The sequence below is a fragment of the Balaenoptera acutorostrata genome, chromosome 21 (genome assembly GCF_949987535.1).
Source record: "Balaenoptera acutorostrata chromosome 21, mBalAcu1.1, whole genome shotgun sequence".
NCBI classification, from domain to species: domain Eukaryota; kingdom Metazoa; phylum Chordata; class Mammalia; order Artiodactyla; family Balaenopteridae; genus Balaenoptera; species Balaenoptera acutorostrata.
The window spans coordinates 8094105-8109656 of NC_080084.1; the positions used below are offsets into that span (position 1 = coordinate 8094105).

Sequence of the window (15552 nt, forward strand, 5' to 3'; positions counted from 1 at the left end):
CATTGTTTCAAAAACATGAAACAGAGATAAATTTAACAGAATACATGCAAGACCTGTACAATGAAAACTTACATTGCTCAGAGAAATGAAAGAAGATTGAAAGGGAGACATATCCCACTTTCATGGATTGGAAGACACAATATTGCTAAGATGTCAGCTCTACATCAACACTCCACACAATCCCAATCCAAACCCCACCATCGTTCTGTGGAAATTGACAAGCTGATACTATAATATATATGGAAATGCAAAGGACCTAGAATAGACAAAGCAATTAAAAAGAACAAAGGTGGAGCACATACACTAATTTTCTGTAAATTTCAAAATTTTCTGTAAAGCTGAAATAATCAAGATAATGTGGTATTGGCCAAAGCATAAATATATCCCTTAATGAAGCAGTATAGAGAATCCAAATATAAAATATTTATAAGATCAATTGATTCTCTGACAATCAGAGATGTTAAGGCAGTTCAATGGGTGAAGAAAACCTTTCCAACAAAGGTATTGTATGAACTAGATATCTATGTACATAAAAGAAAACTTTGACATCTCACCATACACAAAAATTAACTTGAAATGGATCAAAGACCTAAACATAAAAGCGAAAATCCTAAAGCTTTTAGAGTAAAACACAGGAGACAGTCTTTTTGACTCTGTGATAGGCAGAACTTTCTTAGGTAAGGCAAATAAGAATGAGGTTTCAAAGAAAAATATGTAAGTTGTACTTAATCAAATTTAGAAACTTTTTCTTCTAGGCTCTGTTAAGAAAAATAAAATGATAGACTCTGAAATGGGAGAAAATATTTACAATTTATATATGTTCAAACATATATATATATATGTGTGTGTATATATATATATATATATAATATGTTCAAAAGCCAGTTCAAAGGACTTTTATTCAAATACATCAAAAGACAAGAATTATGGTTTCTGGTCTGACATGTGAGAAGTTTAGAAGTCACCACTTAGTCCTTACAACAAGTAAAAAGCTAACCAACTTGGAAAAGAAACAGCTCTTCTTGCATCCATCAGAGAAGTGAGGTCACAGAGCAAACCACTGCCCCACAAACTGGAAAAACCAACAGGTGAATGCAGAGAATCACAACTTACTAGAGTAGCAACGCACAAGCTAAAACCTTTTGGGAACCAGCATCTGGGTAGGAAAACCTGAACTGTAATTGACAAATTTCTGGAGTCTCAGTGTGTAGAACTCTGATAGTTTAAAACTCCAGGGGAACTGGATCATAGGAAGGTCCCCACACTTTTATGAGTTTTACCTGCAGAAACTTGAACTGGTTGTCACAGTGAATACTGGAGAGAAGTCTAATGCTTCTGGCAGAGGGAGGGGAAAAGGAACCATTTTGAAATAGCCAGAGCATTCTATTCTTAAGAAAGTCTGCCCTTACAAATGGAGTTGTATTGAAAAAGAAAAAAAAACCCAAACTAGAATAACCAAACATTTGATTAAGAGAGACAGTAAGAAAAAAAGCTAACAAAGGAATATTTAAACTTTGAGTACATTAATACACGAGTCAATAGATGAAATAAATAGCCTTTTTAAAGTATAATATTGCTGCCTGTGGTGAAGCTGTTCATTGAAAATACCAATTAAAAATACCAGTAAGAAAAAACACACCACCAGGAAACTCAAACTTCTAATATTGGTAAATTACAGAGTTTAAAACAAACTTGCTACTGAAGACTGGAAAAGTTGATTGAAGGCACTGAATCTTGTAAAATACAAGTACGTATGGGGCCAGCATCACAGTGAAATCTGGACAGACCAGACTGGCTTCTGGGACCACTTTTCTGGGGGCAGAAGTTTGGGGGTTTGCCATTTCAGACAGAGAAGCTGAGAGTCTGCATGCTGACAGTGTGTAAATAGATTTATTATGAAAGCAAGGCTATAGGAAAAATTTAGAAGAGAATGGTAGCTAACAAGAAATCTAATAACTATTTCCTCTAAGTTTTTGGCTCCACAGTAGTATGTTAATATTGTTCAGATTATATGAAATGTAGTGAAATGACACATTTCTTTTACAACATACTGGCTGAGATGTTGATTTCAATAAGTCTCATGTAAAGAGTGGGATTACTGAAACTGGTTTTTAAGAAATGCTCATACTTCGTAAATAAATTCTGTATTGCAGTTTTATTTGACTGTACCTAATCATGCATGATTGAGTAACAAAGCATTTGTTTCCAGAATTGTACACATCCAGACTGCTGTGATCCTAGAACATGTAGAAAGAAAAAAAATAAAATATGTGGTTCGGGGGAATGCTGCACACGAGACTGCAAGGTAGGAGGCAATCTGTATTTTATATGTTAACATTAAATTTCTTTTTTTAAAAAAATTTATTTATTTATTTATTATTTTTGGCTGTGTTGGGTCTTTGTTGCTGCATGCGGGCTTTCTCTAGTTGCGGCGAGTGGGGTCTACTCTTCATTGTGGTGCGCAGGCTTCTCATTGCAGTGGCTTCACTTGTTGTGTAGAATGGGCTCTAGGCACACAGGCTTCAGTAGTTGTGGCACAAGGGCTCAGTAATTGTGGCTCACGGGCTCTAGAGCGCAGGCTCAGTCGTTGTGACGCACGGGCTTAGTTGCTCCACGGCATGTGGGATCTCCCTGGACCAGGGCTCGAACCTGTTTCGTCTGCATTACCAGGCGGATTCTTTTTTTTTTTTTTTTTTAATTTATTTATCTATTTTTGGCTTCATTGGGTCTTTGTTGCAGCGTGCAGGGTTTCTCTAGTTGTGTCGAGCAGGGGCTACTCTTTGTTGCGGTGTGTGGGCTTCTTGTTGCGGTGGGTTCTCTTGTTGTGGAGTGTAGGCTCTAGGTGCGTGGGCTTCAGTAGTTTTGGCTTGCAGGCTCTACAGCACAGGCTCAGTAGTCGTGGTGCATGGGCTTAGTTGCTCCACAGCATGTGGGATCTTCCTGGACCAGGGCTCGAACCCGTGTCCCCTGCATTGGCAGGCGGATTCCTAACCACTGCGCCACCAGGGAAGTCCCAGCATTAAATTTCTTGACATACTTGTTCCAAGGAGATGGAAAACATGTCACTACTCTATGCAGTCCTTCCCATCTTATTATATGCAAGCAGTATTGGAGCCCCTGTCACACTTCAGTCCACTCTGTAAACTGTCATTTCTAGGACTCTCCTGTACATAATGCCTGATGCTTCTCTCTCCTGACTTGACTTCCCATTCCTATACCACATTAGAAATCTTTCCTGTACCCATTGGGATTTCTCTATGATCAACATACACCTTGGGCAACCTTCTTAAGTTTTTATTTTATAAGACCATACTTAACATAGGGACAGGAAGTTAGATTAGTTCTTTTTTTTGGGCTAACTTCTCTTTACTGTCTTCTGGTAAAAATCCTCTGTACCTTCACAATTCATTCAGTTACTGTACAACCATTCAGTTGCTTTTAATGAAAGCATTTAACGAACCCCTGAAAATTGCCCAACACCCAGCACAATCCATTGGAACCCGAAGGAGAAAGAAACAAACTCTTGAACAAAGGTAAATGGCACGTATTCTTAAGACGGGAGGAAGAGCATGATTTAATCTTTAAAAAAATTTTCCGGGACTTCCCTGGTGGCGCAGTGGTTGAGAGTCTGCCTGCCAATGCAGGGGACACGGGTTCGAGCCCTGGTCTGGGAAGATCCCACATGCCACGGAGCAACTAGGCCCGTGAGCCACGATTACTGAGCCTGCGCGTCTGGAGCCTGTGCTCCGCAACGGGAGAGGCCGCGATAGTGAGAGGCCCGCGCACCGCGATGAAGAGTGGCCCCCGCTCGCCGCAACTGGAGAAAGCCCTCGCACAGAAACGAAGACCCAACACAGCCAAAAAAAAAAAAAAAAAAAAAAAAAAAAATTTTCCCCAGGTTTCTTGATATAATCAACATACAATTCTTTAGTTTAAGATGTACAACGTAATGATTTGCTCTAAGTATGAATTGTGAAATGATGACCACAATAAGGTTAGTTAACGCATCCACCACTTCACATACTGAGAACATTTAAGATTCACTATCTTAGCAACTTTTAGGTATATAATAACATTATTGTTAACTACAGTCACCATGCAGTACGTTAGATCCCCAGATTTTTTTCATTTTATAGCTGAAAATTTGTACCCTTAACCTACATCTTCCCATTTTCCTCACCTAGCACCCTCTGGCAACCACCAATCTACTCTCTGCTTTGAGGAGTTTGGCTTTTTTACATTTCACATGTGAGATTATACAGTATTTCTCTTTCTCTTGTCTGACTTATTTCAATTAGCATAATGTCCTCCAGGTTCCTACATGTTGTCGCAAATGGCAAGATTTCCTTATTTTTTATGGCTGAATATTATTCCACACTACATTTCTTTTAATACATTAATCTATTGCTTGACACTTAGGTCATTTCCATACCTAGGCTATTGTGAGTAATGCTGCGATGAACATGGGGGTGCACCTGGCTCTTCAAGACACTGGTATTATATCCTTCAGATATATATCCTGGATCAAAGTAGTTCTATTTTTAATTGAGAAACCTCCATATAGTTTCCCATAGTGACTGTAACAATTTACATTCCCTCCATTAGTGTGCCAGGGTTCCCTTTTCTCCACATCCTTGTAAACACTTGCTATTTGTTGCCTTTTTGACTATAGCCATTCTGTCACGTATGAGGTGATATTGTGATTTTGATTTGCATTTCCCTGATTAGTGATGTTGAACATCTTTTCATGTGCCTGTTGGCCATCTGTGTGTCTTCTTTTGAAAGATGCCTATTCAGGCTCTCTGTCCATTTCAAAATCAAGTTGTCCATCCACGTCTCTACAAATGACCCCATTTTGTTCCTTTTTATGGCTCATTAATATTCCATTGTATATATGTACCACATCTTCTTTATCCATTCATCTGTCGATGGGCATTTAGGTTGCTCCCATGACCTGGCTATTGTAAATAGTGCCACAGTGAACATTGGGGTGCATGTGTCTTTTTGAGTTATGGTTTTTCTGGGTATATACCCAGTAGTGGGATCGCTGGGTCATATGGTAATTCCAGTTTTAGTTTTTTAAGGAACCTCTATACTGTTCTCCATAGTGACTGTATCAATTTACATTCCCACCAACAGTGCAAGAGGATTCCCTTTTCTCCACACCCTCTCCAGCATTTATTATTTGTAGATTTTTTGATGATGGCCATTCTGACCAGTAGAGACTGTCATACAGAGTGAAGTAAGTCAGAAAGAGAAAAACAAATATCATATATTCACGCATATATGTGGAATCTAGAAAAATGGTATAGATGAACCTATTTGCAAGGCAGAAATAGAGACACAGAAGTAGAGAAGAAACGTATGGACACCAAGGGGTGAAAAGGGGGGGGGGTGGGATGAATTGGGAGATTGGGATTGACATATGTACACTAATATGTATAAAATAGATAACTAATGAGAACCTGCTTATAGCACAGGGAACTCCACTTCGCTGTACAGTAGAAACTAACACAACATTGTAAAACAGCTATACCCCAATAAAATTTTTTTTTAAGTTTTAAAATAAAAATTAAATTTAAAAAAAGGGAAAAAAATAAAATCAAGTTGTTTGTTCTGTTTGCTTGTTTTTTAATATTGAGTCATATGAGTTCATTGTATATTTTGGGTATTAACCCCTTAACAAACATATTTGCAAATATCTTCTCCCATTCAGTAGGTTGCCTTTTTGTTTTCTTGATGGTTTCCTTCATTGTGCAAAAGATTTTGTTTGAATGAGTCCCATTTCTTTATTTTTGGTTTTTATACCCTTGCCTGAGGAGACAGATCCAATAAAAATATTGCTAAATTCAAAGTCAAAGAGTGTACTGCTTACGTTTTCTTCTAGGAGTTTTATGGTTTCTGGTCTTGCATTTAGGTCTTTAATCCATGTTGAGTTTATTCTTGTATATGATGTGATATACACACATCATATACAACAATTTCATTCTTTTAGATGGAGGTGTCCAGTTTTCCCAACATGACTTATTAAAGAGACTGTCGTTTCACCATTGTATATCTTCTTGCCTCCTTTGTCATAGATTAATTGACCATATGTGTATGATTTATTTCTGAGCTCTCTATTCTGTTCCATTGATTTATAACTGCTTTTGTGTCAGTAGCATACTGTTTTGATTACTGTAGCTTTGTAAAATAGTCAGAAGTCAGGGAGTGTGATAACTCTAGTTCTTTTTTTCTCAAGATTGCTTTGGCTGCTAGGTGTCTTTTGTGGTTCCATACACATTTTAGAATTCTTTGTTCTAGTTCTGAGAAAAATGTCATGAGTATTTTGCTAGGGATTGCATTCAATCTGTAGATTGCTTTGGGTAGTACAGTCATTTTAACATTAATTCTTCCAATCCATGAACATGGTATATCTGTCCATTTATTTGTATGTATTCATCAATGTCTTATAGTTTTCAGAGTATAGGTCTTTCACTTCCTTTATTCTTAGGTATTTATTCTTAGGTATTTTATTCTTTTTCATGTGATTGTAGATGAGATTGTTGTGTATGTCTTTAGCTCTGAAGTGAGTCTCTTATAGGTAGCTTATAGATGGGTCTTGGTTTTTTTTTTTATCCAGTCAGCCTTTTGATTGCAGCATTTAGTCCTTTGACATTTAAAGGGGTTATTGATAGCTATGTACTTATTGATATTTTGTTTCTTGCTTTCTGGTTGTTTCTGTAATTCTTCTCTTTTCTTTCTCTTTTAGTTTCTTCCCTTGCAGTTTGATGATTTTCTTTAGTGTTATGTATGGGTTCCTTTCTCTCTAATTTTTGTATATCTATTGTAGTTTTTGATTTGGGTTACCATGGGGTTCATATATGTTGACCTATAGCTACACCTACTTGTTTTAAACTGATAGTCATTTAAATCCAAACACATTCTAAAAGATCTACATTTTTTACCCCCCCACATAGATTTTGTGTTTTTGATGTCATATTTTACATCTTCATGACTATTCCTTATACATTTATTGTAGCTATCGTTGATTTTTACAATTTTTGTCTTTTAACCTTGATACTAGATTATTTAAGTGGTTGATCCACTGCCTTAACTATATATTTGCCTTTACCAGGGAGATTTTTCACTTCCTATATTTTCTTATTTCTTGTTGTAGCCTTTTATTTTTCACTTAAAGAAGATCCTTTAACATTTCTTGTAAGGTTGGTTTAGTAGTGATGAACTCTTTTCATTTTTGCTTGTCTTGAAAAAGCTTTATCTCTTTTTCAATTCAGAATGATAACCTTGCAGAGTAGAATATTCTAGGTTGTAGATTTTTTTTTTCTTTCAGCACTTTAAATATATCATACCACTCTCTTCTGTGGTGGCAAGTTTCTTTAGAAAAATAAGCTAAGAGCCTTATTTGGCTTCCCTTGTATGTGACTTTGTCTCTTGCAGCCTTTACAATTTTCTCTTTATCTTTAACTCTTGCTATTTTAATTATGATAATTCTTAATGTGGGTCTCTTTGGGTTCATCTTGTTTGGGATTCTCTGTGATTCCTTTACCTGGATATCTGTTTCCTTCTTTAGGTTAGGGAAGTTTTCAGCCATAATTTCATCATATAAAGTCTAAAAGTTAAATTTATTCCCAAGTAATATAGTGTTTTTGATACTATTATAAGTGGGATTAAAAATTTTTCTTTTTCATATATTTTGTTAAAAATGGATAGAAATGAAAATGATTTTAGTAGTTTGATTTTGTATCCTGCAACTTTACTGAATTTGTGTATAAGCTCTAATGGATTTTTTTGTGGTTCTTTAGGATTTTCTGTAAATAAGGTCATGTCATGTGAAAACAATGACAATTTTACTTCTTCCTTTCTGATTTGAGTGCCTTTTATTTCTTTTTCTTGCCTAATTGCTTTGGCTAGAACTTCTAGTACTGTGCTGAATAGGAGTGGTGATAGTGGATACCTCCATTTGTTCCTGATCTTAGAGGAAAAGATTTCAGCTTTTCACTATTGAGTATAATGTTAGCTAAAGTTTGTCATATATAGCTTTTATTATGTTGAGATATGTTCTTTCTATACCGAATTTTTTGAGTGTTTATCATGAAAGGGTGTTGAATTTTGTCAAATGTTTTTTTCTGCATCTCTTCAGATTATATGAATTTTACTCTTAATTTTATTAATGGGGTGTATTGCATTTATTGATACCTGTATGTTGAATCATTCTTGCATGTAAGGTATAAATCCCACTTGACCATGGTGTTTGTTCCTTTTAATATGCTGTTGAATTTGGTGTGCTAGCATTTTCTTCAGAATGTTTTTCATCTGTATTCACCAGGGATATTGGCCTGCAATTTTCTTTTCTTCTGGTGTCCTTATCTGTCTTTAGTACTGGGGTAATGCTGGCCTTATAAAACGAGTTTGGAAGTATTCCCTCCTTTTTAATTTTTTGGAAGAGTTTGAGAAGGATTAGTATTATATTCTTCTTTAAATATTTCATAGAATTCACTTGTGAAACCATCTGGTCCTGGGCTTTTCTTAGGAGGTTTTAAAAACAAATTTAGTCTCTATAGTTGTGATTAGTCAGTTCAAGTTTTCCATTTCTTCATGATTCAGTCTTGGTAGGTTGTGTGTTTCTTGGAACGTATACATTTCTTCTAGGTCACACACTTTGTCAGCATATAATTCTTCATAGTAGCTTCTTATGATCCTTTGTATTTCTACAGTATCAGATTTAGTGTCTCTTCTTTCATTCATAATTTTATTTTATTGAGGCCTGTCTTTTTTTTTACTTGGTTAGTCTAACTAAAGTTTTGCCATTTTGGATTTCAAAAATCCAACTCCTAGTTTTATTGATCTTCTCTAATTTTTTTTTTTAGTCTCTATTTCATTTATTTCCCCTCTAATCTTTGTTCTTTTCTACCTTTTACTAACTTTGGGTTTACTTTTTTCCTCCTTTTCTTATTCCTTTAGGTGTAATGTTGGGTTGTTTATTTGAGATATTTCCTTTTTTTAATGTGGACATTTATTGCTATAAACGTAACTCTTATAACTGATTTTGTGGCATCTCATATATTTTGGTATATATTTTTTTGTTTTTGTCTATTTCAGGATTCTTTTTGATGTTTCTTTTATTTCTCCTTGATCTATTGGTTGTTCAGGAGTGTGATGTTTAATTCTGCATTTTCTGAATTTTCCACTTTTTCCTCTTTTATTGGTTTCTAGTTTCATAACATTGTAAAATACACAAAATATTATTTCAGTCTTAAGTTTCTTATAACTTGCCTGTGACCACCACATATCCTATTGTAGAGAATGATACATGTGCTTTTGAGAAGAATTTGTATTTTTTTCCATGGGAAATAATGTCCTATATATGTCTCAAGGTCCATTTGATCTATAATGTTATTCAGGTCTGCTATTTTCTTACTGACTTTCTTTCTGGTTGATTTATCCAATGTTAAAAGTAGGGTATTGAAGTCCCCTTCTGTTATTGTATTGTTGTCTACTTTTCCCTTCAGTCTGTCAATATTTGCATAAAGTTTTTAGGTGCTCCAATATTTGGTGCATGTATAGTTACAAGTGTTATATTCTCTGGATTGATCCCTTTATCATTTTATTATGACCTTCTTTGTCTTTTGTGACTGATTTGACTGAAAGTCTATTTTGTCTAATATAAGTGCAGTAAACCCTGCTTTCTTTTGGTTAGCATTTGCATGGAATATCTTTTTATTCCTTTCACTTTCAGCTTAGGCATATTCTTAAAGCTAAATTGAGTTTCTTGACTGTTGAATCTTTTTTTTTTTCTCTATCCATTTTCCACTCTGTATATTTTGATTGGAGAATTTAATCTGTTTACATTTAAAGTAATTATTGATAGGTAAGGACTTTCTATTGCCATCTTGTTAGTTGTTTTCTGTTTTTTAAAGTTCCTTTTTCTTTTCCATCTTCCTTTTTGATTTATTTTTTGTAGTGATATATTTTAATTTGTGTATCTATTATAGATTACCTCTTTGTGAATACCATGATGCTTACAAAGATATTTTATAGATATAACAGTATATTTTAAACTGCTAATAACAACCCATCTTCTATAAATACAAAAGCTTTGCATTTTTAATTCTCCTCCTCCTATATTTTATGCATTTAATATCACACTTTGTATTTTTTATATTGTGAATCCATTAAAAAATTATTATAACTATGTTTATTTCATAATACTTTTGTAGTAGAGATAAATGTGATTTGTCATGATTACAGTATTAGGATATTCTGAATTTGACTATATATTTACATTTACCAGTGAGTTTTACACTTTTATATATTTTCATGACTTAGTGTCCTCTTATAATTTGATGAACTCCTTGTTGGATTTCTTATAAGCAGGTCTGGAGGTGATGAACCCCCTTACCTTTTATTTGTCTGGAATTGTCTTTATCTCTCCTTAATTTTTTTTTTAATTTATTTATTTATTTTTATTTTTGGCTGTGTTGGGTCTTCGTTTCTGTGTGAGGACTTTCTCCAGTTGCGGCGAGCGGGGGCCACTCTTCATCGCGGTGCGCGGGCCTCTCACTGTCGCGGCCTCTCCCGCTGCGGAGCAGAGGCTCCAGACACGCAGGCTCAGTAGCTGTGGCTCACGGGCCCAGCCGCTCCGCGGCATGTGGGATCCTCCCAGACCAGGGCTCGAACCCGTGTCCCCTGCATTGGCAGGCGGACTCTCAACCACTGCGCCACCAGGGAAGCCCCTCTCCTTAATTTTTGAAGGGCACTTTGCCTTGTATAGTTTTCTTGGTTGGCAATTTTTTCTTTTAGTATTTTGAATGTTTCATCCCCCTCCATCCTGGTTTGCAACATTTCTGCAAGAGAAATCCACTGATAACCTTATGGATTCCTTTATATGTAATGAGTAATTTTTATCTTGCTGCTTCAAAATTTTTCTTTTGACTTTTAACATTTTGGTTATAATTTGTCTTAGGGGAATATATTTTGGGTTTTTCTTGTTTGGAGACCTTTTAGCCTTCTGTTCCTAGCTGTCCGTATGTCTCCCAAGATTTGGGAAGTTTTCAGCTATTATTTCTTTAAAAATCTTTCTGCTCCTTTCTCTCTGTTTTCCCCTTCAGGAGCTCTCATGATATGAATGTTCATTTGCTTGATAAGCTACCATAATTCAGGTAGGTGTTCTTTACTTTTTTATTATTTTTGGTTGTTGTTATTTCTCTACTGGATAATTGGAAATAAACAATATTCAGGTTCACTTACTGTTGCTTCTGCATGATTGATTCTGCTTTTGAAGTCTTTCATTAAATTTTTATTTTTATTATTGTTTTCTTCAACTCTACAATTTCTGTTTAGTTCTTTTTGATGGTTACACTTTCTTTATTCCTCCATTTTGCTCTTGCAGTTTTTTCAATTTCCTCTGGTTATCTACCTGTGTTCTCTTACATTTCTTCATCGAGGTTCTTTAAGGTGATTATTTTAAAATCTTTCCACAAATTAAAGCCCACATTTAGATAGCTTCCCTGGTGAATATTATCAAACATTTAAAGAAGAAACAATAACAATACACCACAATCTTTCCCAGAAAATGTAAGAGAAAGGGATACTTTAATACTCATTTTAAGGCTTCCCTGGTGGCGCAGTGGTTAAGAATCCACCTGCCAATGCAGGGGACATGGGTTTGAGCGCTGGTCTGGGAAGATCCCACCTGCTGCGGAGCAACTAAGCCTGTGCACCACAACTACTGAGCCTGTGCTCTAGAGCCTGTGAGCCACAACTACTGAGCCTACGTGCCACAACTACTGAAGCCCGTGCACCTAGAGCCCGTGCTCCACAACAGAGAGTAGTCCCCACTCACCGCAACTAGAGAAAGCCCACACGCAGCAACAAAGACCCAACGCAGCCAAAAATAAATAAATAAAATAAATAAATTTATTTAAAAAAATAAATAAGAAAAATAACTCATTTTAAAAGACAGTATTACCCTGACACCAAACCAGATGAAAGCCTCACAGGGAGACTATAGACCAATATTCCTCATGAATGTCAATGCAAAAACCCTTTTAAAATTACAAACAGAATCCAGAAACATGAAAAGAATGCCACCATGACCAAGAGGGATTTATTTCAGTAATGCACGTTTGTTTAATTAATGTAGCACACCATATTATTTAAATAAAGGAAAAGAAAATACATGATCACCTCAAAAGATTCAGTAAAAGGATATAGCAGATGTAATAACTACTTATTTATAAAATTATCCACAAATTATAAATAGGGAGAAACTTAACCTGATACAGGTCATCTATGAAATACCTACGGCTAACATCATACCAATAACAAAATTCTGAGTACTTTCCCCCTAAAATCAGACACAGAGCAAGGAGGTGTAGGCTCTTATCACCTCTATTAAATGCTGTACTAGAGACTGTAGAGAGTACAGTCAGGTAAGAAAAAGAAATAAAAGTTGTCCAATTTGGAGGGAGGAAGTACACCTCTCTCTGCAGATGACATGATCCTGCATGTATGTAATGATCCTAAGGAATTCATCAAAAATAGCTTTGAAAACAAATGAGTTTATAAAAGTCACAAGATACACAGTCGCTATACAAAAATGAATTGAATTTCTGTGTAATTGCAGTGAACAATCTTGAAATGAAATTAGAAAAACAATTCCATTCACAGTAGCATAAGAATACTCTTAATAAAAGAAATGCAAAACAGATTCACTTAACACATTTTTGAGGAAAAGAAAAAATCTAAGTGAAGTTGGAATATTCCATGTGAATGGATTGGAAGACTCAGAATTGTTAAGATGGCAATTTTTTCCTTTCTCGGAGGTCTCCAGTAGTATCTCTAGGTTTAATGAATCAGTAGAGAACTCACAGTACTCAGCATATAGCTTACTCATGACTATGATTTGTTAAAGCCAAAGGACACAAAGAAAAATCAGCAAAGGCTATCTTTCCATTTACTTGTTTTTCATCATGGATTTCCTTCATCAATGTTTTATAATTTTCAGTGTGCAGATCTTATATATCCTTAATAAAGATTACTCCTAAGCATTTTATTCTTTTTGATGCTATTGTAAATAGGATTTTTTCTTAATTTGTTTTGTAGATAGCTCATTTTTACATTTAAAGAAACACAACTATCTTTATATGTTGATTTTGTATCTTGCAACTTTAAATAATTAAGTTATTATTTTTAACAGTTTTTTTGGTGAAGTCTTTAACCTTTTCTATATATAGCATAATGTCATCTGCAAACAGAGACATTTGACTTCTTTCCTTCCAATTTGGATGTCTTCTATTTCTTTTTTCTTGCCTCATTGCTCTGGCTAGGACTTGCAGTACTAAATTGAACAGGAGTAGTGAGAGAGGGCATCCTTGGCTTGTTAGCTATGGGATTGTCATATACGGCCTTTATTATGTTGAGGTGCATTCCTTCCTATAGCTAAGTTGATAGTCTTTCATCATGAAAATACATTAAATTTTGCAAATGCTTTTGCTGTATCTGTTGAGATGATCACGTTATTTTTATCCTTCATTCTGTTAATGTAGTGTATTGCATTTATTGACGTGGGTATGTTCAACCATCCTTGCATCCTAGGGCTAAATCTCATTTGATGATGTTGTATTAACATTTTAATGTGCCATTGAACTTGGTTTGCTAGTATTTTGTTGAGGATTTTTGCATCTGTGTTCATCAGGCTGTTCATCAGGTCAAAACTACATTGGCATATAGTTTTCTTTTCTTGTGGTGTCTTTGTCTGACTTTGGCCTGAGGGTAATTCTGGCCTTGTAAAATAAGTTTGTTTTTTTTTTTTTTTCAAACATCTTTATTGAAGTATAATTGCCTTACAATAGTGTGTTAGCATCTGCTTTATAACAAAGTGAATCTGTTATACATATACAATATGTTCCCATTTCTCTTCCCTCCTGCATCTCCCTCCCTCCCACCCTCCCCATCCCACCCCTCTAGGTGGTCACAAAGCACCGAGCTGATCTCCCTGTGCTATGCGGCTGCTTCCCACTAGCTATCTATTTTACATTTGGTAGTGTATATATGTCCATGACACTCTCTTACCCTGTCACATCTCACCCCACCCCCTCCCCATATCCTCAAGTCCATTCTCTAGTAGGTCTGTGTCTTTATTCCCGTCTTGCCACTAGGTTCTTCATGGCCTTTTTTTTTTTTTTTCCCTTAGATTCCATATATATGTGTTAGCATACTGTATTTGTTTTTCTCTTTCTGACTTACTTCACTCTGTATGACAGACTCTAACTCCATCCACCTCATTACAAATACCTCCATTTCATTTCTTTTTATGGCTGAGTAATATTCCATTGTATATATGTGCCACATCTTCTTTATCCATTCATCTGTCGATGGACACTTAGGTTGCTTCCATGTCCTGGCTATTGTAAATAGAGCTGCAATGAACATTTTGGTACATGACTCTTTTTGACCTATGGTTTTCTCAGGGTATATGCCCAGTAGTGGGATTGCTGGGTCGTATGGTAGTTCTATTTGTAGTTTTTTAAGGAACCTCCATACTGTTCTCCATAGTGGCTGTATCAATTTACATTCCCACCAACAGTGCAAGAGTGTTCCCTTTCCTCCACACCCTCTCCAGCATTTATTGTTTCTAGATTTTTTGATGATGGCCATTCTGACCGGTGTGAGATGATATCTCATTGTAGTTTTGATTTGCATTTCTCTAATGATTAATGATGTTGAGCATTCTTTCATGTGTCTGTAGGCCATCTGTATATCTTCTTTGGAGAAATGTCTATTTAGATCTTCTGCCCATTTTTGGATTGGGTTGTTCGTTTTTTTGTTATTGAGCTGCATGAGCTGCTTGTAAATCTTGGAGATTAATCCTTTGTCAGTTGCTTCATTTGCAAATATTTTCTCCCATTCTGAGGGTTGTCTTTTGGTCTTGTTTATGGTTTCCTTTGCTGTGCAAAAGCTTTTCAGTTTCATTAGGTCCCATTTGTTTATTTGTGTTCTTATTTCCATTTCTCTGGGAGCTGGGTCAAAAAGAATCTTGCTGTGATGTATGTCATAGAGTGTTCTGCCTATGTTTTCCTCTAAGAGTTTGATAGTGTCTGCCCTTACACTTAGGTCTTTAATCCATTTTGAGTTTATTTTTGTGCATGGTGTCAGGGAGTGTTCTAGTTTCATACTTTTACATGTTCCTGTCCAATTTTCCCAGCACCACTTATTGAAGAGGCTGTCTTTTCTCCACTGTATATGCTTGCCTCCTTTATCAAAGATAAGTTGACCATATGTGTGTGGGTTTATCTCTGGGCTTTCTATCCTGTTCCATTGATCTATATTTCTGTTTTTGTGCCAATACCAAACTGTCTTGATTACTGAAGCTTTGTAATATAGTCTGAAGTCAGGGAGCCTAATTCCCCCAGCTCCATTTTTCGTTCTCAAGATGGCTTTGGCTATTCGGGGTCTTTTGTGTTTCCATACAAATTGTGAAATTTTTTGTTCTAGTTCTGTGAAAAATGCCAGTGGTAGTTTGATAGGGATTGCATTGAATCTGTAGAT

At 35.6% G+C, this 15552-nt stretch overlaps 1 protein-coding gene across 1 annotated transcript in view; it reads left to right on the forward strand.

Annotated features, from left to right (window-relative positions):
- LOC102998338 (disintegrin and metalloproteinase domain-containing protein 5-like) overlaps nt 1-15552 on the forward strand; it is a 156304-nt gene that overhangs the window by 56900 nt on the left and 83852 nt on the right. The window contains exon 13 of the mRNA XM_007178417.1: nt 2210-2305. Within this exon, the coding sequence (XP_007178479.1) occupies nt 2210-2305 (96 nt within the window). The remainder of the gene's footprint in view (nt 1-2209; nt 2306-15552) is intronic.